The sequence below is a fragment of the Schistocerca serialis genome, chromosome 4 (assembly GCF_023864345.2).
Source record: "Schistocerca serialis cubense isolate TAMUIC-IGC-003099 chromosome 4, iqSchSeri2.2, whole genome shotgun sequence".
NCBI classification, from domain to species: Eukaryota; Metazoa; Arthropoda; class Insecta; order Orthoptera; family Acrididae; genus Schistocerca; species Schistocerca serialis.
Genome location: NC_064641.1, coordinates 89,265,901 through 89,293,198, shown reverse-complemented (window position 1 = coordinate 89,293,198; position 27,298 = coordinate 89,265,901). Strand labels below are relative to the sequence as shown.

General features: G+C 43.6%; 1 protein-coding gene across 1 annotated transcript; it reads left to right on the top strand.

Moving 5' to 3' along the window:
* The first annotated feature begins 1,224 nt into the window (after window positions 1-1,224).
* On the top strand, window positions 1,225-26,992 carry LOC126474200 (cuticle protein 18.7). Its single transcript, XM_050101663.1, has 3 exons — window positions 1,225-1,335; window positions 20,781-21,125; window positions 26,550-26,992. Exons 1-3 carry the CDS (start codon window positions 1,324-1,326, stop codon window positions 26,832-26,834), a joined length of 642 nt encoding a protein of 213 aa, XP_049957620.1. The 5' UTR covers window positions 1,225-1,323; the 3' UTR covers window positions 26,835-26,992.
* Window positions 26,993-27,298: the final 306 nt, after the last annotated feature.

Below are 27,298 nucleotides of genomic sequence, written 5' to 3'. Positions count from 1 at the left end.
CAAAAATGGCTTTGAGCACTATGGGACTCAACTGCTGAGGTCATTAGTCCCCTAGAACTTAGAACTAGTTAAACCTAACTAACCTAAGGACATCACAAACATCCATGCCCGAGGCAGGATTCGAACCTGCGACCGTAGCGGTCTTGCGGTTCCAGACTGCAGCGCCTTTAACCGCACGGCCACTTCGTCCGGCACCAAAATTTCAAGACAATAGTTTATATAAATAAGAAATGAAACTTTGAAAATTGAGAAACTTTCAGATACTATGCGAAAAGGGATGATAAATTTTTATGGTCATGTTCTTAGAACGGATTCCAACAAATTAACTAAACAAATCTTTGACTTTTTTCCGTAACAGCAAAACGAAACCGAACTGGTTTAAACAAACTGAGAAAGACCTAGTAGAATTAAAGGTTTCAGATAATTCACTTGTTGATCGAACAGCTAAATTAATTACATAAGGGCAGTGCGGGATTAACCGAGCGGTCTGGGGCGCTGCAGTCATGGACTGTCCGGCTGGTCCCGGCAGAGGTTCGAGTCCTCCCTCGGGCATGGATGTGTGTGTTTGTTCTTAGGATAATTTAGGTTAAGTAGTGTGTAAGCTTAGGGACTGATGACCTTAGCAGTTAAGTCCCATAAGATTTCACACACATTTGAACAATTGAAATCATAGGGCTCCATGACAAAACTACACAAAAGTCCGAACCCTTCATCTCCGAAGAAGAGAGGAAAAGATTAGAAAGAATGAAGAAACACTGGGCCCTAAGAAAAGAATAACGCACAAAGAAATGATTGACCCAGCGTACCCCAAAGAGGGTGAAACGAAAGAAAAAGCATCCATGTCTTTTCGATCTTCAGTGTCAAACACGCGTTGTCCCTCCTCATACACTTCTCATGGCAAAATATCTACCATTCATCATACATCTAGAAGCTACCTTCGGTGGGGCAAAATTTCCGTTTAAATTAATGGTGCAACTTAATTCTGTGGACAGGGTCCTCGCCAGCGATGTTGTCCTCCGATGGAGACGTTATTGATATTCATGACGCTAGCGGCGGACTATTAAAAAGACACATTCATCGAAGAATGTCGAAGCCGGGCCGGGGACCCCGCAGGCGGGGCTTGGCGGACTCCCAGCTCTGGTAATTGGGCGTGATTGCATCAGCGACGCGCCGCGGTCTGGCCACGCCACGCCATGCCAGGGCAGGGCAGGGTAGGGCAAGGAAGACTCGCCTGGGGGACGAAGGACGACGGCACCGGCCGCGACCAGTATATAAGAGCGTCCGCCGGGCGCCTCTCCAGGTACAGTTCAGACTCCAGAAGCCATGAAGGTCCTGGTGAGTAGCCATCGCTGTCGCATCGGCCTCGCATTAACGCCAACCGCTCAACATCTTCCTTAGACACTGTCACAGGCTGCACTGATTTCCAGAGCTATTGCGGGGTCCGTTCACTCAATTCTTGTCGTGCAAACTCCAGGACTTTACTTTTTTCATCGTGGGATAGGATATGTGCTACAACTGTTGGTTTTACAAGGTGTCCAGTAATTTTTACGACACAGATCTTAAATGGGGTAACATTCAATGGTCTGAATATGAGCCAGAATAATATTATGGACGCATTTCTACATCATCTAGGACTCTGTAATAGAGATTACTAGCACTCGATTGTTCGGTAGCGCTCGACATGGACTTTGCTTACTACGCCGGCCTGAGTGGCCGAGCGATTCTAGCCGCTATAGTTTGGAGCCGTATGACCACTACGGTCGCAATTAGAATCCTGCCTCGGGCATGGATGTGTGTGATATCCTTAGGTTAGTTAGGTTTAAGTAGTTCTAAGTTCTAGGGGACTGATGACCTCAGAAGTTAAGTCCCATAGTGCTCAGAGCCATTTGAACCATTTTGTTTACTCAGGACATGGTGGTAGACGTATTCTTCATCGCATTTAGCCACCTAGAAGAGGGGAGGCGATGGATTAGTTACCAAAGTACGTTAGATTAAACATCAAACCTCTCCAGATTGTCCAGTAGAATGAGGGCTTCTGATGGTGGTGATCCGTCCGTTGGAAGAGGACTTCATGCTCGGTAGCCCTCTTCATACTATTTGGAGTTTCCCAGCCGGCCGCTGGGGCGAGCCGTTCTAGGTGCTTTACTCCGGAACCGCGCTGCTGTTACGGTCGCAGGTTCGAATCCTGCCACGGGTGTGGATGTGTGTGATGTCCTTAGGTTAGTTAGGTTTAGCTGATGAACTCTGATGTTAAGTCCCATAGTGCTTCGTACTCCGTCTTCAGGCCACGAGTGGCCGACCGGGCCCATCCGACCGCCGTGTCATCCTCAGAGGAGCATGTCGATAGGAGGGGCGTGAGGTCAGCACGCCGCTCTCCCGGTCGTTATGATGGTATTCTTGACCGAAGCCGCTACTATTCGGTAGGGTAGCTCCTCAATTGGAATCACAAGGCTGAGTGCACCCCGAAAAGTGACAACAGCGCATGGCGGCCTGGATGGTCACCCATCCAAGTACCGACCACGCCGGACAGCGCTTAACTTCGGTGATCCCACGGGAACCGGTGTAGCCACTGCGGCAAGGCCGTTGCCTCATAGTGCTTAGAGCCAATTGAACCATTTTTTTGGAGTTGTCCAACCGGTACATCCATTGGGTTTTAACCTCTCTCCCCTCTCCCTCAATGTTATTTGCAACATGGCTAGACATTAAACTCTACACTTAATCATCGCACTCACTTACGATGGGAAGACATATTCGAGACACAACGTCAACCCTTCATGAAGGATGTGAGCAAAGATGGAATACGTTTCTGGTTACGCGGCTGAATAATCTCTAGTAAATGTCCTATCCAAAGTGTCATATGAATTTGTCGGTTTTTGCACTCTTCAGGGTAAAGGGGTTGATCAATCATTTTTCATTAATTTACGAGGTACGTGAATGAGCCAATAACAATTGTGCGAATATTGGAGTTGAAGCAGCTAGGGACACCTTATTTAATTAGATTCATGTACCTTTTTAACACACTGTCAGCCTATTAGTGCTTGACAGGAGTCATGGAGAGCTACGAACACACTAAATGCTGACGTAATATTAGAAACGTGCGTAATCTGTCACGTATCCAACGCAAACATTCACACAGTACTCAAGTCGATTATCAGAAATGTTGTAAAATAACGAACCTCGTGTTAATGTGTGCTGTTGCCATCCAGAAACCAGAAATGTGACAATGGAGCTGCGAGCAGGGAACTGCACTTGTGACCGTAGCCAACGATGTCGTAGCAAATGCCGTGAGGTGTCGTGGATTAGAATTAGTAAAATACATAGGAACTTAGCAAACAGTTTAATGATTTGCCATGTTAAGGTCTTTCACCACGAAGTACTTACTCAGTCTGTAAAAGATGGCAGCAACCATAAATGATTTAACTAAGCATCATGGCATTCACAGAAAAACATTTAGGGTAGACATAGGAAATCTAATTCAAGATGGTCGGATGGCGATTTGGACACTGGACGTCTTCCAAAGATATTGACAGTCTTCAGTTCTTCATTAACTCGCTAGCCACTCTTCATAACTGTAGTCAGACGTAACTTAACTTTTACGCTGCTTCGAGAGCAGATCAAGAACACTATAGAACCCAGCCCTTCGGCGCAGAGCTCTTACTTTGTTGGAGAAGGATTGCAGTTCTCCATCGACGCTCCTGAATTAGTACATGTGGCAGCCGTAAAGGCCTTCCAGTGAATACCTTCCGCAATGGCTCTTACTATATTCAAACGACTTCGAAATTCGTTCGAAAACCAACCTTACACTCTATAATACTTATTTCCGAAGCAACATATTTTTCCTTTTTCACTTACATTAGTTGGCTTAATTCTATTTTTTCCAACTCTTCATTTATGGCACTGGTTTTCCATTCCTATATACCTGCCACATTCAGTATCTTGCGCAGTCTGTTTCCTAGATCACATGCTCTATCTCCTCCTACAATTTCCAGCATGCACTGTTTTCTTCGGCTCACCAACAAACGTAGATGCAGTGTCGCAATGACATGACTGATCTGCTAGGGGCTTTCTGTGGGTGTCTTTTACAACTTTTATCATTGCCCGACAGACTTTCACACAAGATAAGCAAAAACGTCGATGCCTATATCAATACTGTGCAAACCATTGTGTAACGCCTAGCAGAGGGTAGTTTGCAGTGTACCGCATATTAGTTTAGTTAGTTACGTGTTCCATTGATCAACACGGAAAAACCGTTATGATGTGGAACGTGTCAAATGCACAAGAAATGCGCCCATGAAATAAGTTTTTTTTTCTTTTTTTTGTTTACATTATATTGTTATACCTAAATATTTCTGTTATCTATCCCATTCCCTTAAATGGCACAAAATGCATATATCATATCTCCAGATTTATTTACTCATATTCAAGAATTCATCTATGGTATAGAAGGAGTTGTCGAGGAGGTATGATTTCAATTTCTTTTTGAAACTGTTACTGCTGTCTGTCAGACATTTTATTTCATCTGGTAACATATCAAAAAGTTTTATAGCAGCATATTTTACCCCATTCTGTGCCAAAGATAGGTTAAGTAAAGGATAGCGTAGGTCTTTATTTTTCTGGTATTGTAATCATGAATGTCGCTGTTGATTTTACTCGTAAAATGGTCCATGTTGTTGAGAAAAAATGTCATTACTATGTAAATGTACTGTGAAGCAGCTGTAAGAATTCCTAACCTTTTAAACAGATGCCTACAAAAAAATAGCTCTGAGCACTATGGGACTTAACATCTGTGGTTATCAGTCCCCTAGAACTTAGAACTGCTTAAACCTAACTAACCTAAGGACATCACACACATCCATGCCCTAGGCCGGATTCGAACCTGCGACCGTAGCGGTCACGCGGTTCCAGACCGAAGCGCCAAGAACCGCACGGCCACACCGGCCGCAGATGCCTATAAGATGTGCGACTATGAACCCCACACATTATTCTAACTACTTTCTTTTGAGCAGTGAATACCTTTTGCCTAAGTGTTGAGTTGCCCCAGAATATTATTATGGTTTCTTCCCATACGTTTGGCATTTGGAGCCAAGGAACAGTCGTTGCTTCAATGGCTCCAGGCGTGGTTATTTAGGCTGATCTTGTTTCCGAGATCCTTGTGGGAGCGGCACTTTGGGAGTGTAGTAGTTTCCCAGATTCCTCACTCAGTAATGCTGCTTGAAACTTTGTAAGTAGGCATTCGCGAAATAGTTGGCATATATCTGCAAGTGTCTGCCAGATCAGACGTTTCAGCACTTTACTGACCATGTCTGCAAGATAGGGAAAGTACTTTAATATATTTAAGGAATCATGAAATCGATTACGAAGTTGACTATGTTAGGTGGCCAGTGTAAATATGAGAGGAAACAACGAATCCAATGCGTCCTCGTTATTTTCAGCCACTGGTTAGAGTGTTCCTTTAATCACGTTAGTGGGGCAGGTATCACTGTTTTCCCATGCAAAGCAGGCAGAGTGGTTATTGAATAACGCCGGCTCAGCTTCTGGGCGTCGTATATCGTGCTTCTATCCCCGCGCGGCAAAGCCTGCCGCCAATGATAAACGAGTGCGGTGTCTCCAGGGCGACAGCCACTGTGCGTGCATTAATACGTCACCTGCCGGCCAGGCGGCGCTGATCCGGCAGGAATGTCCATCTGTGGTGACGCGCGTCATCCGTCATCCGAGCGCCAAGAGGAAAAACTGCCGACTCTGTCGAGAATTCTTTCCGGTCGTCAGAGGATGACGTATGTAACTACCGGATAACTGCGCTTGGCGCTAGGCGAGAGTCACGATTGCGGTACAATTCTGCCACTTCTTGCTCTGTTGAAAAATTCTTGAGAAGACATGCCCTTCCTTCAAATTTTTTCACGCACAGTTATGACACGTATTGAGATATGTAGGCATCCGAAGTATTTCTCAGATGGGAGTAGGACTTTGACTATGGTGCAAATGGCTCTGAGCACTATGGGACAGCCGGCCGCGGTGGTCTCGCGGTTCTAGGCGCGCAGTCCGGAACCGTGCGACTGCTACGGTCGCAGGTTCGAATCCTGCCTCGGGCATGGATGTGTGTGATGTCCTTAGGTTAGTTAGGTTTAAGTAGTTCTAAGTTCTAGAGGACTGATGACCACAGCAGTTGAGTCCCATAGTGCTCAGAGCCACTATGGGACATAACGTCTAAGGTCATCAGTCCCCTAGAACTTAGAACTACTGAAACCTAACTAACCTAAGAACATCATACACATCCATGTCCGAGGCAGGATTCGAACCTGCGACCGTAGCGGTCGCGCGGTTCCAGACTGTAGTGCCTAGAACCGCTCGGCCACTCCAGCCGGCGACTTTGACTGTGACTTCGCTTTAAAGCGTTCTGGTAAGTATCTATTCTAATATGTAAGAGTAGGATGATGTGGTTATGCCCCAGGTTTCACTTCAGTTGTGGCATACAATAACTGCGAACATACACTATCGTTTTTTGAAAAATTAAAACATTAACGTTGCATACGTTACACAGTCGTTCTCTAACCATGAATACATAAAGAAATATTTCTGTAAATTAGAGCCTTATCTTCATCCGAGTGTAGTAGTTGGTGATAAATAAATACATTCTCAACATCAGTTGTTTCTGGTTTCTCCATCTTAAGATTACTGCAATTTAAATAAAGAAAATTTTTCATCACACACGTTTCGCTTTTACATATAAAGCATCTTCTCTGGTCGTTCTTCAAATTGAATACATGTGTTTGTACATTTTTGATGGTTTTAGATTAAAAACAGCATTTTGTTCATAAAAGATGCTTTATGAATAAAAGCGAAACACGTTTGGCGTAAAAATTCTCTTTAATTAAACCGCTGTAATTTTAAGACTAAGAAACCGTAACAACTGATTTTAACAGCTGCTACGGAAGACGACCAGGCAAACACACACACGTTTTTAATATATCGCTATTTACTATAAAAGTATTTCCATTTAGCGTTACATTACAGGACTAATTGCAACTCTAAATCCGTTTTCCATACTCTTCGGATGTACTTGTACTGACCAAAACAAATTATAATTACATAAATTTCATACACGGTAAAAGTATTAAAAGCAAAGTTGTTGCAGTATAAGAGTAATATTCGAAAGACGTACATTGCCAAATTTTGAATAAAACGTTCTCGGTTTTCAAGCCGCGTCAATTGTAATAAAATGAGAACGTTTCATTCATGTATGCCCTCGCGAAAGACTCCGAGGATACATTGCTAAATTTTGTCCGAAAGAATCGTCAATTTCCCACATACATTACCATGTACAGATGTAACAATAATTTGTGATACCATTAATTTTGCACAAAATCCGAGGTAGGCAACAGCAATAGTAAAGCCCACACCCTCTAATATTATGATTGGAATGGGGTACACAGCCATGATAATTCTTGGTTGATATCAGTTTGCCTCACTGGCTCATAATGTTAGGGTTAAACTATCCTTACATTCTGTATTATTCTCTACTATGCAGTTTCGGCTGTGTACCAAGTGTCTGTAATACGTATCAGGTATAGAATGATTAAAATTCATATCACGAATAAACAATTTGTCGTTTAGTCTACCGAATGAAAAGAAAACTTATGGAGTATAACATGTTAAATGCACTTATTTAGATCATAGTGGTCATACTTATATAGAGCACATTATTTTATAAGCAGAGCGTGGTAAGCCTGGCATAAAGGGTGACCCCGTGGTGATGCTACATACTTTCAGGAATGATGGGGAAAGGCAAATGCATCGATTTGAGGTAAACGATACTGGTCCGGGAACGACCGAGTGTACTACAATCTGTTTTCCATAATTTGGGAGGAGGTAATATGGACCAAAACAAGGAAAATTGTCTCGTACGTATTCGTACCATAAGAACTATGAGAAGAGATGTGCTTCACAACAGCAATGACGAACAAGTGCTCATACATTTAAGGTAATCACTTTAGAGTTCGCGTTCATTGGATATTTTTTTCTTGTTGTGGTCCATAATAGTTGTTACAAAAATGTTGGAGGCTAAGAGCTTGCAGTAGAAGAGGTCCACTGTCAGTAGTATCAGAACGATATCTGCTTATAACTTTCGACTCGGTTGTTTCCTGACCAGGGTTACTTACCTCAAATTGGTGCATTTATTCTTCCCCATCATCAACGATATTTTGTAACATCATCATGAAATCACCTGGTATAATATAATAAACGCGAATTATGTGAAGTTATAAGTATATGAAAAGGGAAATTTTAATACAGTAAAATACTTAACTGCATTACCGGACTTTAGAATTGTAGACATGTACCAGTTTTTTTACGAAAACTATAGTTGCACATCATAGTCAGTTATGTGTAAGGAAATTCTGAACTATGACGACGACACCTCGTGGCTATTTGGTCAGAGATATATCTGAACGGATTGGTACGCTCTAAGTGTAATCTTTCTTAGCCACACTATCTCCTGCTGCAAGTTAAGAACGAGGTTTTCCAAGAGATTGTAGAGGCTCTGCTGATATTTCTGCTTTGCAAAATAATAAAGTAAAATCTGTCTCATTTGTGTGCACCAACTGAAGTACAAATGAACCACTAAACCAGTCATCCTTTAGTATCGACACTCGATACTCAAAGTGTGATTCACAAACTGATTATCTCAGTACCGACAAGATGTGAAACTACACGCACGTTTGGACTGTACGAAGTACTATATGGTGCCTAGTGGAAGAGATACCGTTTGCTAGTAGCATTTGTGTCTTTCCACTCCATTCAGCGGGAGAGAACACCAAAAGCAACTGAAATACAAAACAAAACATAATATAATAAATCTGAGTACTGCTTGAAGGAAGTTATGCAAAATATCAATTGACAAACGGACGTGAACATCTTTCACCGAAACGATTATCTCCTAATTCTTATGATATCATAATTTTGCAGACGAGAGGGAGACCAGGCTAGTTGCATGGACAAAGGATGTGTTTTAGACAGTTGGAACAGCGCAGAAGCTGTATACACATTCCTGCACAAGAGGACACTATGAAATGATATTTTTAGATATCTCTGCTTGTAGCAATCATCACACATGATTCTTCATGCAAAAAATTCCCGGCTTGGCGGCTGCCCTCGGTAAGCAACAATGGGAAATTATCATACAATAAACTGAGAGCTCCCTGCGGCCTGGAACGAATGGAGGTACCCACCCACAAAGCACAATAGCCAAAGCTTTCGTGTGCTGGGCTCCAGGAACTACCGGGAACAGCTGCCCTTGTGTGATGTCTTCAAAATCATTTCACAGTACATCCCCCACGCTAAAGATAAAATCTTCAGATTGCCAAAATCGACTATGATATACGTTCCTGTAGCAAAGGAAGTACGTCATGTTTAAGAAGACTACTTGTTGTCTCTTTTTAAGCAGATATATGAAAGAAATATTACGAGCAGGAACCAGAATATGTATGACAATTTCTTAGCTATATTTTTATTTTAAATATGTAGTTCTACGAACTCAAACGTATATAATATGAAAAAACATTTAATTTTTGCCTAATGGTGTATTAAAAGTAATAGTCGGCAGTGCTTAGGTTCACGGAGACCTCCTGGAAAACAGGGAGTATATAGCATTGCATTTACAATCACAGGTGTTTAAATCTATGTAAGTTCTTACAATTAATATGACGAAATTACAATCTTTGCAGTCTAGTTTACACACCACTTTCGAACACTACAATCCATTTCTGCCATTCTTATGGCTGCGATAGGGCACCTGCTACTATGCATTTTTAAAATCTTCTCTCTTCGTAATTCAGTACTAATAGTATGTCATATTTGTTAGGTTCCGATATTTTGGCTTTCTCTTAAAGATATGCACACATACGAATGAACCAGTTGCTCATGAACAGATTCAGACTCCTATGATATCAGTACATTTATCAAGACGACTGTGTTTCTGTCTTACAGGGTAACAGTGACTGAAGCTTTGCAGAGTGTCCACAGGCGTAGAGATGTATACGTTATCCTTTCAAGACAGCAAATTTATGAGTATTCGAGTAACACAGTATATTTCCTATGCAGTTTCCAGACAACCAGTAAGGAGGGCAGTTGTGACTCGCTCCGGAAACACGAACATAGTCCTTTACGAAGGGAAAATTGATCACCTGAGCGTAATGTCATCTACGTCACATGTGTCTATGTACCTGCTTATGATACATTGCTATGTTTATTTGAAGAAGTAGACTGTACCAGATAAAGACAACTGGAGACTAGGCCGAGAGAGCGTCAGTAGCTAGAACAAAAGAAGACGGAGTGTAATCACGAAACGGTCCGCTTACGTCGTTTACGCGACGATACAGCTTACCAAAAATAGGCAAGGTGTTTGGCAGACAAGAAAATTAAACCGATGCTGTGCCGATAAAGTCGACCTCACCACCATTTTTTCTTGCGCTTCTAACAAGCTTTGTGAAGGCGGCAGCAGTAGCCGCATCGCACAGTACATAAATAACTGTCTCACAAAGCACTGAACACAAACCAAATATTATATCTCCAGTTTCTAAGTATATCTTATAAATAAGAAAAAAAATTGTTTGAGGACACGAAGGTTGTCCTACACATCCACCTATTGGAACTCGGTTAAAATCAGAACCCAAATAGTTAAAATACATTGCGTCGATTGTATAAGCTGTCCGAGTGTTTTACGTTACAGTGGCGACAATTCATCCAAGAGATCGGCATTACTTTTTTCAGCACAGGGTGACTGACAATCTCAGTAATGACTGAAGACGTATCAGAGTCCGCCAATTACAGGTAGAGAGTGGTTATAGAAGAGGAATACAGTAGTAGCGGCGATATTGGTTTGCTCTATGCTGTAATTTAGGCTCGAAATTCCACCCACATACTGCTCGAAGAGAAGACCGAGAAAATCTTCAAATAGGATGTTGTCGAAAAAAAATCGCTGTTATAGATTTTAGAAAAGATTTGTAATTAATTTAGCTCTTGAAACTTCCTGGCAGATTAAAACTGTGTGCCGGACCGAGACTCTAACTCGGGACCTTTGCCTTTCGCGGGGCAAGTGCTCTACCACTGGCCTAACCAAGCACGACTCACGACCCGTCCTCACAGCTTTACTTCTGCCAGTATCTCGTCTCCTACCTTCCAGACTTTACAGAATCTCTCCTGCGAAACTTGCAGAACTAGCACTCCTGAAAGAAAGGGTATTGCGGAGACATGGCTTAGCCACCGCCTAGGGGATGTTTCCAGAATGAGATTTTCACTCTGCAGCGGAGTGTGCGCTGATGTGAAACAGCCGGCCGGTGTGGCCGTGCGGTTCTAGGCTCTTCAGTGTGTAACCGCGTGACCGCTACGGTCGCAGGTTCGAATCCTGCCTCGGGCATGGATGTGTGTGATGTCCATAGGTTAGTTAGGTTTAAGTAGTTCTAAGTTCTAGGGGACTGATGACCACAGATCTTAAGTCCCATAGTGCTCAGAGCCATTTGAACCATTTTTTTTTTTTTATGTGAAACTTCCTGGTAGATTAAAACTGTGTGCCGGACCGAGACTCGAATTGGGACCTTTGCCTTTCGCGGGCAAGTGCTCTACCACTGAGCTACCCAAGCACGACTCACGACCCGTCCTCACAGCTTTACTTCTGCCAGTATCTCGTCTCGTACCTTCCAAACTTTACAGAAGCTCTCCTGCGAACCTTGCACAACTAGCACTCCTGAAAGAAAGGGTATTGCGGAGACGTGGCTTAGCCACAGCCTGGGGGATGTTTCCAGAATGAGATTTTCACTCTGCAGCGGAGTGTGCGCTGATATGAAACTTCCTGGCAGATTTAAACTGTGTCCTGGACCGAGACTCGAACTCGGGACCTTTGTTTGTGTGCCGGACCGAGACTCGAACCCTACCGTCTGGTAGAGCACTTGCCCGCCAAAGGCAAAGGTCCCGAGTTCGAGTCTCGGTCCGGCCCACAGTTTAAATCTGCCAGGAAGTTTCATATCAGCAGAGTGAAAATCTCCTTCTGGAATTTAGCTCTTCTCAGTGCAAAAGCACGTTTATTCTCCAGAGGGATTGACGAGTAAAGACAGGTGCTTAAACAAGTCGCCGCCATTAAGAGTGGGATTTCAGGGTTGGGCAGTGCGTTGGGTGCGCCGTGGCAGTTGGGCAGGTGGGCAGGTGGGCAGGCTGTCGCGACCGCCCACCAGGCCCTGACCTTGCCGGAGGCAGCGCGGCCCAACCTCCGCCTCCGCTGCAGTACGCAGGACTGCGAGGCGTGGCCACAGGCCTTGAGGGACCCGACAGGCGCGGTCGTTTGTCTGCTGCCTCCTGCAGGTCCTTCTGTTCCCAATCACGTTTTATTTTTCCTCCCGGTGGCCACTTAGGCACTATTCAGCCCGGTCCAGTTTGATAATTGTAACGTATATTTACAGCTTCTTGTTTTCCACTGACAGACCAGACGTGCTCTGTCCCCACATAATAAGTATTTACGTGACGCCGATACTGGATGGTGGGTCCACTAGTCCTTACTTGACAATATAACTAGAAAATAGCAACAGGAGAGACAAGGAGGGAGATGACTCTTAATTGGAGATTTGCTATCTTTGGCCCGAAAAAAGCATGTTCTTTGAGATTTTTTTCTCGGGACATGTTATAGATATCAATGCCAAATTTGGCCAAAATGTTTATTGATATTTCCTCTACAAACTGGAATTTCTACTACCGGAAATGTCGAAGAGCAAAGGCGGAAGTACCGTCGGAAGGAAACAAAATTTCGATGTAGACCTCCACGCGTGGTATGTCACAGGTTGGCCGGCACGTCTGAAATCAAAATTGAGTTGACGTTAGCGAAGTATATAAGATTCCTTAGGAGTTGTACCTCGTTTAAGTTATTTGGACCATAGGAAACAAAATGGCGGCCATTTGAAAAAATAGGGTTTCTTCATAGATTTTTCGACTTCGTCGCCCATATAAAAATATTTATAGTTGATGGATAGGAATAAAAATGTACAACTCCTAGACAATTTAGGTAGCTTCGTCGGAAACAAAGAATCATGCCAATTGGTTCAGTAGATCTGAAGTTACAATACCGCGCGATAAAAAAAAGTCATTTCGAGAAAAACCTGTTTGAAGTTTTGACTACATATAAATGCAATATTATGCAACCTACGTACAATCTGCTATTCCGGGTCCATAAACTAGTCCTTCCTCTCCCTCATAGAGGGCCTTCTGCTCGATCTGGGCCATCCTGCGCAGCTCCAGAGCCGCTCGTACGACCGGTGGCAAGCGGTTTTCAGCCGCTTGAATCCGGTCGTTGTCCGAATGCTTGGCGAACTCCGTCGAACAGAGTCCCAGGGTGACGTCCGTCGTTGTCATGGTCTTAAGAATTCCTGAATGCCCTTCGTTGAAGCTGTTCACTGCCAGGAAAGTCGCAATCTCCACAGTCTTCGCACCAGAATGCAAATGCTTGCTGGCTAACTTCCAAACACACGCGTTCAAACTTTCATTTAAATTTAGTGTGTTTCCTCCCAAGCACCGGTACAATAACTCGTCCTCCGAAAGAAAAAATCTGGTATGTGAAAAATGCCGGTTTCAGGCAGGTGGATTTTTTTTTCTTCAACTGCGAATAACAAACATTTTGGTTCCGTATTCGGAAAAACCATTTCAGGGGTGTATTCTAAACACTTTATGGATCCAAAAATGCAATTTAAAAAAATCTATTTTTTGCACCAAAAGATAATAAACCTTCCCTTAAGAGGGTGACCCCCTTGAACGCAATAGAAGCAGGTAACTTTCGTGAATTTTTTTCTAGTAAAATTAAACTTAATGCTAACTCCGATGATATAGTTTCATTCCCTACAGTTTTTTCTTTAAGAAACCATTTTCATGCCCACATCGGACTTTCCACGTATCCACTGCACCAGGTAGAAGAACTCCCTGCAGTCGAAACACTGGTCTTTGGCGGAATTTCCCGAAGCTCTGTTGTCGGACCTGTAACCAAATGACTTGATACTAGCCCTTTTCAGTATATTTTCTACCAGCATAGGTAGGATAATTCACAAATATTAAGTTCCAACACAATGGAGACGCGTATAAACAAATATCATTATCTTTACGTCGTCCATGTTGGACTGTTGTAAAGAACTGCGACTACTTATGAAAATAAAAATTCAAATAAAACTATTATCAGTGTCAGCCATTCTTTTTATTTCATCTCACGATGCGTTTCGGGCGTTTACACTCTCATCTTCAGGTGGAACAATGATATTATGTTACGTATTTGCTTGCTAGATGGAGCTGGTTGTTCGTTGCGGTTTCATTTTGTTACAAAAACTTATAGCAGCGTAATAATCTTAGTGCCATATTAAGGCTAACAAGTGCGTGTTATTTGTGTTTGTTGTAAAACGAAACCACAACAAACAACTGGCAGCTTCCAGATAGCATACATGTAACATAATATCATTATGGACACGGTGGTCATGCGGGCCTGTTTGGCAGCTTCAGACATCCATTGCTCTGCTCACTCGAAACGCTTTTGGTTCAAACGGCTCTGAGCACTATGGGACTTAACATCTGTGGTCATCAGTCCCCTAGAACTTAGAACTACTTAAACCTAACTAACCTAAGGACACCACACACATCCGTGCCCGAGGCAGGATTCGAACCTGCGACCGTAGCAGTCGCGCGGTTCCGGACTGAGCGCCTAGAACCGATAGACCACCGCAGCCGGCACGCTTTTGGTCCGCTTTTGTGGAGAAATTTCAACAGGTTCGTCCAGTCTGGCATTCGAGCACGTTCATAATTTTCTTAACGCCTGCTAGGTCGTCATTGAAACTACATGTCAACGGTTTTTACCGCTATGAATGCTTCTCGGAGACACTTTCTTACAAACCGCCTTGTAAGTCGATAACAGAGTTCCTGGCGAACATTTTAAGCAAAAAAAGTCGATCTTTTCAAAATTTTCGAAGAGGACTATTCCTTAATACATGCCTCTAACATTTATTTGTGTATCAGAACATACTGATGTACGAAATGAAACATCATATTTTCTGGGAAAGTGAAAAAAAATTTATAAATTAAAAGTTGAGTTTCTTTCACATTCCTACACTATGAGCCTCTTTTTCGGCTGTTGGGTCTTCAATTGTTAATAATATATGTAATACAATATATAAGAGTGAATTTTGCATCCACAGACGAAATACTATGTCTGGTGGTAGCATATGATTTTGCAACCGATTCCGAATGGAGATAAATTATCACAGCCCCAGTTTCAGTATTTCCTGCATCGGATCGACATGTGCTTGCGCTGTAGATCGTTCTCTAATAGAAAAAAAACACAAACGAAACTGCGCGTCTATTCACCCCTGTACAAACTATGTGTTCTTAGTTCCCCAGTCCAGATGGAAGTATCCCGTGAGTTCCACTAAATCATATTTGGCCAATGTAGTGACAGTTTGGAAAAGCTATGACCGTTGTAGTTTCAGCGCCGAGCTAGAGTATTTGAAAAATGTATGACAGCACTTACGTAAAGGCTCTTACTGCGCAGGTACAATGGCCGTATGGGTACAGTGTAGTTCTGATAAAAAATAAATAAATAAATATATTTGTCAGATTCGGAGATACTTGAAATTAAATCGATTTTCTTGTGATGAAATACGAAATTAAACAACGTAAAATTATCTAGACCAAATGCTTATTTTTGTCTACCTCGGGTGAAGTTAGATCAAAGATACCATACTCTCTTCAGCAGTCATACAAACAGGCCAAAAATGGCGGGGTTTATACCTACACAATGTTACATTGTTTGACAATAACCTCTCTGTTTGGTCACATCATTTTTGTGTAGCATAAGAAAGAACAATTTGGTACCGCAAGTAGTTAAGGTACGAATTTAACGGGAAAAGTCTGACAACCAGCATATATTAATTCATAAAAAACATACGAATTACCCGTATAACTGATAAAAGATTTTAAGATGCTTTAGCGATATGCGTAGCAGGCGTGAGAACTTTAGGATCCTTTTACATGTGAATACGATCTCATTCGATTAGTAGTAATGACAGGTACTATTTACGTTAGCATTTCCTCGGCATTATTTCAACGATAATTGCAAAAATCTGAAGAGTTTCATTCTTTTAGTATCCATATTTCTGTCCGTGAGGCGTTTAAATTGTTGTCTTACAAGCTTTTTTTTTGTTTCAGCCATGCAAAGCGTATGTCTTCCCCAGAAGGGCAGCGAATAATAACAGCACTACACTCATCAAAACCAGAGAAAACAAGTGGTGCTAAACTTTAAATTAACCGAGATGAGCATAATTTCCCACGCTCGGGGGCGGCTCGGTATTTGTAAATCTGCCGGAAAATGAACGAAGATCATGGAACAACGATGTATTACGAAAAATCCAAGGAAATCAGGTTGAAGTAGAGGGTATCAGTTACGCACCCTTGTCAGCGTTAAGCAAGAAGATTCCTTTCTCTTCAGTTCACAAAATGTATATGGTGTCGAAAGTGGACGGGTGTAGAGCGAAGATACGCGTGAGAGCACCAAGAAAATCAGGAGCCATTCTGTTCAGATTTATTGGGACATAACTCTTGTGGGGCTAGGCGCAGTCATTAATGTTCGATTCTTGTCGGACAAGTTTGTGGCGGCGCTGTTGTTGCCTCGACCTTGGTTTAACGACAGCCTGTCAGCACGACGTTATCTACGATCCGTTCTCTGCCACCAGTTCGCTGCACATGCAATAATAAACACTTCACTATTTTCTGAAGCCCCGGTAACTCTGAAACCGGATTAACGACACACTGCGAACGTATTTTTAAAAACAGTTGACGTATACAAGCTTTAGTGATTCTTTAATAAGATAATACGTGCACGAAATGGCTCCATTAACCAGAAACGTATTTATTTGGTTGACAAGAACGCGATTTGTTTTCCGACTTTATGCAGAATCAATTTACCTGGGATTATACGTAAGTTACGACAAAAACCATTGGCTGGAAAGAAAGCAAGGGTGAGCTGTCAATGATTCATTTTAAAATCTGAAAAATGACATATCACTGCTGGTAAAATGCTTTATTTGCACAAGTTTCATCGTCTGACTGTCATCAGGTTCATAAAGTTACTCGCAGCACCATGATTTTTACTTTTATGGAAGTGATGATGGTCAGACGACTGAAGTAAAGTATGTTACCATCAGCTCGAGGCGGTAATAAGACATTTTTCAAATATATAAGAGCTGTGGGCAGTACCTCCTGAAAATATATTGGGATTCGTTTTAAGTTTACATTCTTCAGTTACATTTTAATGAAGAAACTGCAGCTAAATGTGAAGCCATAACAGACACATTCATTTTATAACTGAAGACACAAGGGCGGGGGGGGGGGGGGGGGGGGGGTGCGACTTCGAATATTTGAACTTCCAGTATTCACCTTACGAGTCGGCGATAAGCAACTTCCATTAGTTTCGCAACATACATGTATTGCAGATCAGGTTATCTGGGCTATCGAAGCAAAATTTTGTGGGTGCATGGGACAGGAATGGGAACTGGTTTGGGATTTAATTTGTAGCACCTTCCTTTTTTTCTAGTCTTGTACTACATTACGAGGCCATCATGCAGAATACTGTCTGTGTGACATGAGGACAGTAGCTGTTAAGAATGATACAAGACTTCCTTCCTAGCGAATCATTTCCTTTATTATGACATAGAAATCACGCGCTCCATTGTACTGAAAGGCGTTATCCTTTTACTGACATTCACTTCTCGAAAACTTGGTATTACACCAAGATCGGCGTACAATACATTAGGGTTCAACTTTACGTGCGAGACATGGAGCAAATAAAGTTGTAGTACAATTATTTGCCTCCTTTTCGTGTATTCGATTCCTGTGTTTACTATTAAACTTACAAGGAATTTTGCACGGAGGTTCAATACAGTGCAAGGGTTGTCCTCCACTAGAAGTGGAAATGTTTAAGCCTAGGCGGTCGAGTTCTCAGTTTGAAACTTTCTTTGCCCGCATCTCGTGGTCGTGCGGTAGCGTTCTCGCTTCCCACGCCCGGGTTCCCGGGTTCGATTCCCGGCGGGGTCAGGGATTTTCTCTGCCTCGTGATGGCTGGGTGTTGTGTGATGCCCTTAGGTTAGTTAGGTTTAAGTAGTTCTAGGTTCTAGGGGACTGATGACCATAGCTGTTAAGTCCCATAGTGCTCAGAGTCATTTGAACCATTTTTTTGAAACTTTCTTTCTTAAGTTCGTTGAGAATTTTCGGTCATAAATTGACCATGAATCACATAAAAAACACGTAAATCCTGTCTCCATCACGTTCACCTGAGAAAAACTTTTTCCTGCTATGTAAACAGCGTGATACAGAAACCTACTGTTGAGCAAACTCTATAGGTCATCCCGTCAAGTAACACATTGGTAATTTTTCCATTGGTTTCCTCGTAATGTGGTAAGACTTACGTATTTTATATGTTTGACTGGTTCCACCCATTTTTTTCGAAGCAACAGAGGGTTTAGCAACTTTGGAGACAACGACTTTAACATTATGAAACGATTTCACGTATTGTGAGTACATAATAGTGTCAGATACTTGTGACCAATGAAAAATTTGTGCTGGATCAGGACTCAAACCCAAATTTCCCGCGGTCGCCTAAACCACTCCCGCTACCTGAGCAATCCCCCAGTACCGGTCCAGACATCCATACGTCACTGAGCTACCATCAAAACCCCTTATTACAGCGGAACTAAGGATTACAGACGAATGGAAAAACTGGTAGAAGCCGACCTCGGGGAAGATCAGTGTGGATTCCATAGAACGTTGGAACACATGAGGCAATACTGACCCTAGGACTTAAAATCCGTGGAGAAGAAATTAAAACTTTGAGGTTCGCCGATGACATTGTAATTCTGTCATAGACAGCAAAGGATCTGGAAGGGCAGCTGAACGGAATGGACAGTGTCTTGAAAGGAGGATATAAGATGAACATGAACAAAAGCAAATCGGGGATAATGGAATGTAGTCGAATTAAATTGGGTGATGTTGAGGGTATTAGATTAGGAAATGAGACGCTTAAAGTAGTTAATGAGGTTTGCTATTTGGGGAGCAAAATAACTGATGATGGTCGAAGTAGAGAGGATATTAAATCTAGATGGGCAATGGCAAGGAAAGCGTTTCTGAAGAAGAGAGAATTGTTAAGTTCGAGTTTTTTTTTGAAGGTATTTGTATGGAGTGTAGCCATGTACGGAAGTAAAAGGTGGACGATAAATAGTTTAGGCAAAAAGAGAATAGAAGCTTTCCAAGTGTGGTGCTACAGAAGGATGCTGAAGACTAGATGGGTAGATCACATAACTAATTGGGGAGAAGGGAAATTTGTGCCACAACTTGACTAGAAGGAGGTATCGGTTGGCAGGACATATTCTGGAGCATGAAGGGATCACCAATTTAGTATTGGAGGGCAGCGCAGAGGGTAAAAATCGTAGAGGGAGACCAAGAGATGAATATACTAAACAGATTGAGAAGGATATAGGTTGCAGTAGGTACTGGGAGATGAAGAATCTCGCACAGGATAAAGTAGCATGGAGAGCTGCATCAAACCAGTCTCTGGACTGAAGACCAGAACGACAAGAAGGACAGGAATTTTAGTATCGTAATGCCTGCATGTCGGTAGGACATTGTATTGTAATAATGCAGTTACTGCATAAACTCACACAATGTCGCCATAAACAAAACTGTGATGTTGTTAATATTGCTTACGTGAAGGATAAAATTTTCTGCCGCTTGGTTCGCTAACATTTTTCTCTTAATGTCATAATTCTCTGAAAGCAATGTTGACTTTGGTAAATCAAGTGTCTCCTCTTTTGCACTGAAAAAAATATCACAGTTTTTGAGGCGTTGGAGAATCAAGATTCTCAAACATTTTGGCTAATTTGAAGTGTGTAGTAGACCAGGGCTTGAACTCAGTACTTTACTTTTTGAAGTCACTGCTCTTACCGACTGAGGTATTCAGGTACGACTCATGACCCACCTTCACAACTTTACATTATCCACGAGAACTATGGTTGGTTGGGTTGTTTTGGGGGAGGAGACCAGACAGCGAGGTCATCGGTCTCATCGGATTAGGAAAGGAAGTCGGCCGTGCCCTTTCTAAGGAACTATCCTAGCATTTGCCTTGAGCGCTTTAGGGAAATCACGGAAACCTAAATCAGGATGGCTGGACATGGGATTGAACCATCGTTCTCCCGAATGAGTACTAGTTTAGTAATACATGGAGAAAATCACTTATGAAATTATGGAAGCAGGAGAGAGCTACTGATGTAGGTAAGGCAGTGAGTCGTGTCTGAGTAGTTAATTTAGCAAGGTCATTGCCCACAAAAGGTTCTGGGTTCGTGTTCCAGTCTGGGCAAGATTTTAAATCTGGCACAAAATTTCAAACCACTGCACACTCTCGGGCATCACTAATTGGGTGAGCCGTTGTGATTTCAGGCGAGTGTCAGATTGGCTTCTTCTGGCGACTCTCCATTTCACACTCCCTGTCGTTCAGTGACAGTAATTTCGGCGGAATGTTGAATGCTGCCCTTCCTTGCTGTAACACTGGTGTGTGGCAGAAAGTGTGACGAGAAGTTTCCGCTGTTTTTTTTTTTTTTTTTTTTTTTTTGCCAAGTTATAGAGCTGTTACCTGATGTTTAAAACAGGTCGTACATCTTACAATTTTCGTTTTTCATCTTTTTACAGTTTTCTTTCCTTATGTTTTATCTACAACTGTTGCGCAGATCGTCGTCAGCGTGCTGGTCGCCGCCTGCCTGGCCAAGCCGGGCTACCTGTCGCTGCCTGCCGACACCCCCGAGGTGGCCGCCGCCAAGGTGGCGCACTTCGCCGCCTACCACGAGGCCGCGGCGCGCTCGGCCGGCGTGGTGGCGGTGGCGCCCTCCTACGGCTACGCCGCCTACGGGCCCGCCAACATCGTGATCGGCGCCGACGGCGTCCCCCTGGACACCCCTGAGGTGGCCGCCCGCAAGGCCGCCGACGCCGTGGCGCACGCCCGCGCCGCCGCCGGGCTGCCCGCCGTCGGGCCCGTGCCCGTGCCCGCCGCCGTCGTGCCCGCCGTCGTCGGATCCGTAAGTGTCTCGCTGCAGTGTCCAGGACTCGGTTGGGCCCAGGCACCGGGGCTCTCTTTTTATGCCTGGCATGAAGGGATTGGCATACAATGTGTATGGTCAAAAGTGGTAAGACTAGCGGACGAAGCTCTAATTCGTAGTACTTTCGGAAGTATTCCCTGCAATATGCACTACTGACCATTAAAATTGCTACACCAAGAAAAAATGCAGATGATAAACGGGTGTTCATTGGACAAATATATTATACTAGAACTGACATGTGATTACATTTTCACGCAATTTGGGTGCATAGATCAGTACCCAGAACAACCACCTCTGGCCGTAATAACGGCCTTGATACGCCTGGGCAATGAGTCAAACAGAACTTGGATGGCGTGTACAGGTACAGCAGCCTGTGCAGCTTCAGCACTATACCACAGTTCATCAAGAGTAGTGACTGGTGTAATGTGACGAGCCAGTTGCTCGGCCACCATTGACCAGACGTATTTAGTTGGTGAGATACATGGAGAATGTGCTGGCCAGGGCAGCAGTCGAACATTTTCTGTATTCAGAAAGGTCTGTACAGGACCTGCAACATACAGTCGTGAATTATCCTGCTGAAATGTAGGGTTTCGCAGGGATCGAATGAAGAATAGAGCCACAGGTCGTAACACATCTGAAATGTAATACCCACTGTTCAACGTGCCGTCAATGCGAACAAGAGGTGACCGAGACGTGTAACCAGTGGCACCCCACACCATCACGCCTGGTGATACGCCAGTATGGCGATGACCAATACATGCTTCCAATGTGCGTTCACCGCGATGTCCAAACAAGGATGTGACCACCATGATGCTGTAAAAAGAACCAGGATTCATCCGAAAAAATGACGTTTTGCCACTCGTGGATCCAGGTTCGTCGTTCAGTACACCATCGCAGGTACTCCTCTCAGTGATGCAGCGTCGAGGGTAACTGCAGCCATGGTGTCCGAGCTGATAGTCCATGCTGCTGGAAACGTCGTCGAACTGTTCGTGCAGATCATTGTTGTCCTGCAAACGTCCCCATCTGTTGACTCAGAGATCGAGTTGTCTTGTGACAGCCAGAGCGAGAGCACCAGCAGCAGCGAGTACTGTTTGTATAAAGCGTTTATTTTGCATTTGGTTTACGACCTTCCACTAAGGAAGGGATTCTATTTGTGTTTATCTGCTCTGCATAGTAACTAACAGTTCTTGATAAAACTTTACGTAGTTTTCGTGTTAGATTTCTTAGTGTTTTCTTGATCGTTTAGAACAGAAAGCGCCCTAAAACCGTCTTTTGTTTGTTTCGCGGCCGTTAGCCACTAGTCACTTGAATCAGCAGTTGTCTTGTGACAGCCAGAGCGAGAGCACCAGCAGCAGCGAGTACTGTTTGTATAAAGCGTTTTTGTACTTATTTGCTGCGCATAGCTTTTAAATAGTTTTTCTGGGAAAACCTACCGTAGTTTTCGCGTCTCGTATTTCAGTGAGTGTTTCTTGATTATCAGAGTAGCTCATCAGAAGATTATCTTGGGAATTTGTCACCGTATAGAGTAGGGTAAACATAGTCATGTGTAGGGACTGTGGTTGTTGTGAGCGGACACAAGGAGAATTGGCCACTCTTCGGGGGCAGGTGGAGGCTTTGTCTGTTAGGCTCGACCTCGGTTATCGGGTGGAGAACTGTAGGGCCCCCCTAGACAGGTCAGGCGTGCACTACACACCGGAAGCAGCTACTAGGGTAGCAGAGTACGTGTGGCGTGCACACGGGGGTTTTTTAGGTTAGAGGGACCCTCCCTTGGGCGAAACGATAAAATACCTGACGGCTTACCAGAGAGGACATTATCATCGTTGATAAAGAACGTCCGTCCTCAGAGACCAAAAACAGGAAAAGTTAACGTAATATTGGTAAACTGCAGGAGTATCCAGGGCAAGGTTCCTGAATTAGTATCTCTTATTGAAGGAAATAGTGCGCATATAGTATTAGGAACGGAAAGTTGGTTAAAACCGGAAGTGAACAGTAACGAAATCCTAGACACAGAATGGAATATATACCGCAAGGATAGGATAAACGCCAATGGTGGAGGAGTATTTATAGCAGTAAAGAATTCAATAATATCCAGTGAAGTTATTAGCGAATGCGAATGTGAAATAATCTGGGTTAAGTTAAGCATCAAAGGTGGGTCAGATATGATAGTCGGATGCTTCTATAGACCACCTGCATCAGCAACCGTAGTAGTTGAGCGCCTCAGAGAGAACCTGCAGAACGTCGTGAAGAAGTTTCGTGATCATACTATTGTAATACGGGGAGACTTCAATCTTCCAGGTATAGAATGGGATAGTCACACAATCAGAACTGGAGCCAGGGACAGAGACTCTTGTGACATTATCCTGACTGCCTTGTCCGAGAATTACTTCGAGCAGATAGTTAGAGAACCAACTCGTGAAGCTAACGTTTTAGACCTCATAGCAACAAATAGACCGGAACTTTTCGACTCCGTGAATGTAGAAGAGGGTATCAGTGATCATAAGTCAGTGGTTGCATCAATGACTACAAGTGTAATAAGAAATGCCAAGAAAGGAAGGAAAATATATTTGCTTAACAAGAGTGATAGGGCACAAATCGCAGAATATCTGAGTGACCACCATCAAACGTTCATTTCTGAGGAAGAGGATGTGGAACAAAAATGGAAAAAATTCAGAAACATCGTCCAGTACGCCTTAGATAAGTTCGTACCGACTAAGGTCCAAAGCGAGGGGAAAGATCCACCGTGGTATAACAATCATGTACGAAAGGTACTACGGAAACAAAGAAAGCTTCATCATAGGTTTAAGAGTAGTCGAATCATAGCTGATAAGGAAAAGCTGAACGAAGCGAAAAAGAGCGTAAAGAGAGCAATGAGAGAAGCATTCAACGAATTCGAACATAAAACATTGGCAAACAATCTAAACAAGAACCCTAAAAAGTTTTGGTCATATGTAAAATCGGTAAGCGGATCTAAATCCCCTATTCAGTCACTCGTTGACCACGATGGCACCGAAACAGAGGACGACCGAAGAAAGGCAGAAATACTGAATTCAGTGTTCCGAAACTGTTTCACTGCGGAAAATCGTAACACGGTCCCTGACTTCAGCCGTCGCACGGACGCCAAAATGGAAAATATTGAAATAAACGATATCGGAATTGAAAAACAACTGCTATCACTTAGTAGCGGAAAAGCATCCGGACCAGACGAGATACCCTTAAGATTCTACAGTGATTATGCTAAAGAACTTGCCCCCTTTCTATTAGCAATTTATCGTAGATCGCTGGAAGAACGTAAAGTACCTAGCGACTGGAAGAAAGCGCAGGTCGTTCCCATTTTCAAGAAGGGTCATAAATCAGAAGCGAATAATTATAGGCCTATTTCGCTTACGTCAATCTGTTGTAGAATAATGGAACATGTTTTGTGTTCTCGTATTATGACGTTCTTAGATAATACAAATCTCCTTCATCATAACCAACATGGATTCCGCAAACAGAGATCATGTGAAACTCAGCTCGCCCTATTTGCCCAAGAAATTCACAGTGCCGTAGACACTGGCGAGCAGATTGATGCCGTATTCCTGGACTTCAGGAAGGCATTTGATACGGTTCCGCACTTACGCTTAGTGAAAAAAATACGAGCTTACGGAAAATCGGACCAGGTTTGTGATTGGATTCAGGATTTCCTAGAAGAAAGAACACAACATGTCATTCTTAACGGTTCAAAATCTGCAGATGTAGAGGTAATTTCGGGAGTACCGCAGGGAAGCGTGATAGGACCTTTATTGTTTACAATATACATAAATGACTTAGTTGACAACATCGGTAGCTCCGTGAGGCTATTTGCAGATGACACGGTTGTCTACAAGAAAGTAGCAACATCAGAAGACTCGTACGTACTCCAGGAGGACCTGCAGAGGATTAATGCATGGTGCGACAGCTGGCAGCTTTCCCTAAACGTAGATAAATGTAATATAATGCGCATACATAGGGGCAGAAATCCATTCCAGTACGATTATGCCATAGGTGGTAAATCATTGGAAGCGGTAACGACCGTAAAATACTTAGGAGTTACTATCCGGAGCGATCTGAAGTGGAATGATCACATAAAACAAATAGTGGGAAAAGCAGACGCCAGGTTGAGATTCATAGGAAGAATTCTAAGAAAATGTGACTCATCGACGAAAGAAGTAGCTTACAAAACGCTTGTTCGTCCGATTCTTGAGTATTGCTCATCAGTATGGGACCCTTACCAGGTTGGATTAATAGAAGAGATAGACATGATCCAGCGAAAAGCAGCGCGATTCGTCATGGGGACATTTAGTCAGCGCGAGAGCGTTACGGAGATGCTGAACAAGCTCCAGTGGCGGACACTTCAAGAAAGGCGTTACGCAATACGGAGAGGTTTATTATCGAAATTACGAGAGAGCACATTCCGGGAAGAGATGGGCAACATATTACTACCGCCCACATATATCTCGCGTAATGATCACAACGAAAAGATCCGAGAAATTAGAGCAAATACGGAGACTTACAAGCAGTCGTTCTTCCCACGCACAATTCGCGAATGGAACAGGGAAGGGGGGATCAGATAGTGGTACAATAAGTACCCTCCGCCACACACCGTAAGGTGGCTCGCGGAGTATAGGTGTAGATGTAGATGTAGATACGTGGCTGCACGATCCGTTACAACCATGCAGATAAGATACCTGTCATTTCGACTGCTAGTGATACGCGGGCATTGGGATACAGCACGGCGTTCCGTGTTACCCTCCTAAACCCACAGACTTCATATTCTGCTAACAGTCATTGGACCTCGACCAACGACAGCAGCAGTGTCGCTATACGATAAACCGCAATCGCGATAGGCTACAATACGACCTTTATCAAAGTCGGAAACGTGATGGTACGCATTTCTCCTCCTTACACGAGGCATCACAACAACGTTTCACCAGGCAACGCCGGTCAACTGCTGCTTGTGTATGAGAAATCGGGTGGAAACTTTCCTCATGTCAGCACGTTGTAGGTGTCACCACCGGCGACAACTTTGTGTGAATGCTCTGAAAAGCTAGTCATTTGCATATCAGAGCATCTTCTTCCTGCCAGTTAAATTTCGCGTCTGTAGCGCGTCATCTTCGTGGTGTAGCAATTTTAATGGCCAGTAGTGTATTTTCCTGCTGGCTTTCCAGGATCTCGTGATATACAGTAAAGTAGACTCTTGTGAGCTGTGAGGCAGCATCATTATTAGTTCGCTTCCATCTCTATGTTTATGTTTCATAGCATATGCACAGACAATATGAGAAGAAGACGAGAATGGGGAATTTTTAAGGATTATAGTAGCTAGCACTTCGGATGGTGTTACCTGTGCTGAAACTCAAGGGTGCTGAGTGGTTTGTTGCTCGTTTCCAGGTCCCCGCTGACACTCCCGAGGTGGCCGCCGCCAAGGTGGCCCACGCAGCCGCCCACGTGGAGGCCAACGTGCGCAACGCCGCCGAAGCCGTAGGCATCCACGGGCTGTACGGTGTGGTGCCCAGCGTCTACTCGTACGGCGTGGTGCCCGGCGCCTACAGCGTGCACCACGACGGCACGCTGCTGACCCCCGAGGGTGTGCCTCTGGACACCCCTGCGGTGGCCGCTGGCAAGGTGGCCAACGCTGTGGCGCACATCAGGGCCAAGAGCGGCATCATCGCCTGAGCGCGCCGCTGTGCCTCGCGACCGCTGCCCGACTACGGATTCCGGCTGGACAATCCGAACACTGTGCCATACGTTTCTATCCCCCCTCCCCGACACGTGCATCCCAAAAAATCGTTTTGTGATCTGTTGTATTTTTAATAAATATACGTGAGTTTTTACTCTATAGTTTTCTTTCACCTGAATCCAAATGTTTTACATTCCAAATATCATTTCAAAAAGTGCAAATACGAATTTATGGCCAGCTGCTGTAGCAACACCGTTGAGAACATCGATGAACCAGTAGGGGATAAAATTGAACCTTTGATGGTGTCGCCCGCTCGTTTCTTATTGCTTTCTTATCACACTGCATGGCAGCTAAAAATGGTGATAATTTTACAAATAACGTCCATGTTAACAGAATAGTACCACAGCTGAGGTAAGTTACAGTTGAGAACTCGAGGAAGGTGCGAGTCCCTTTCGTAACC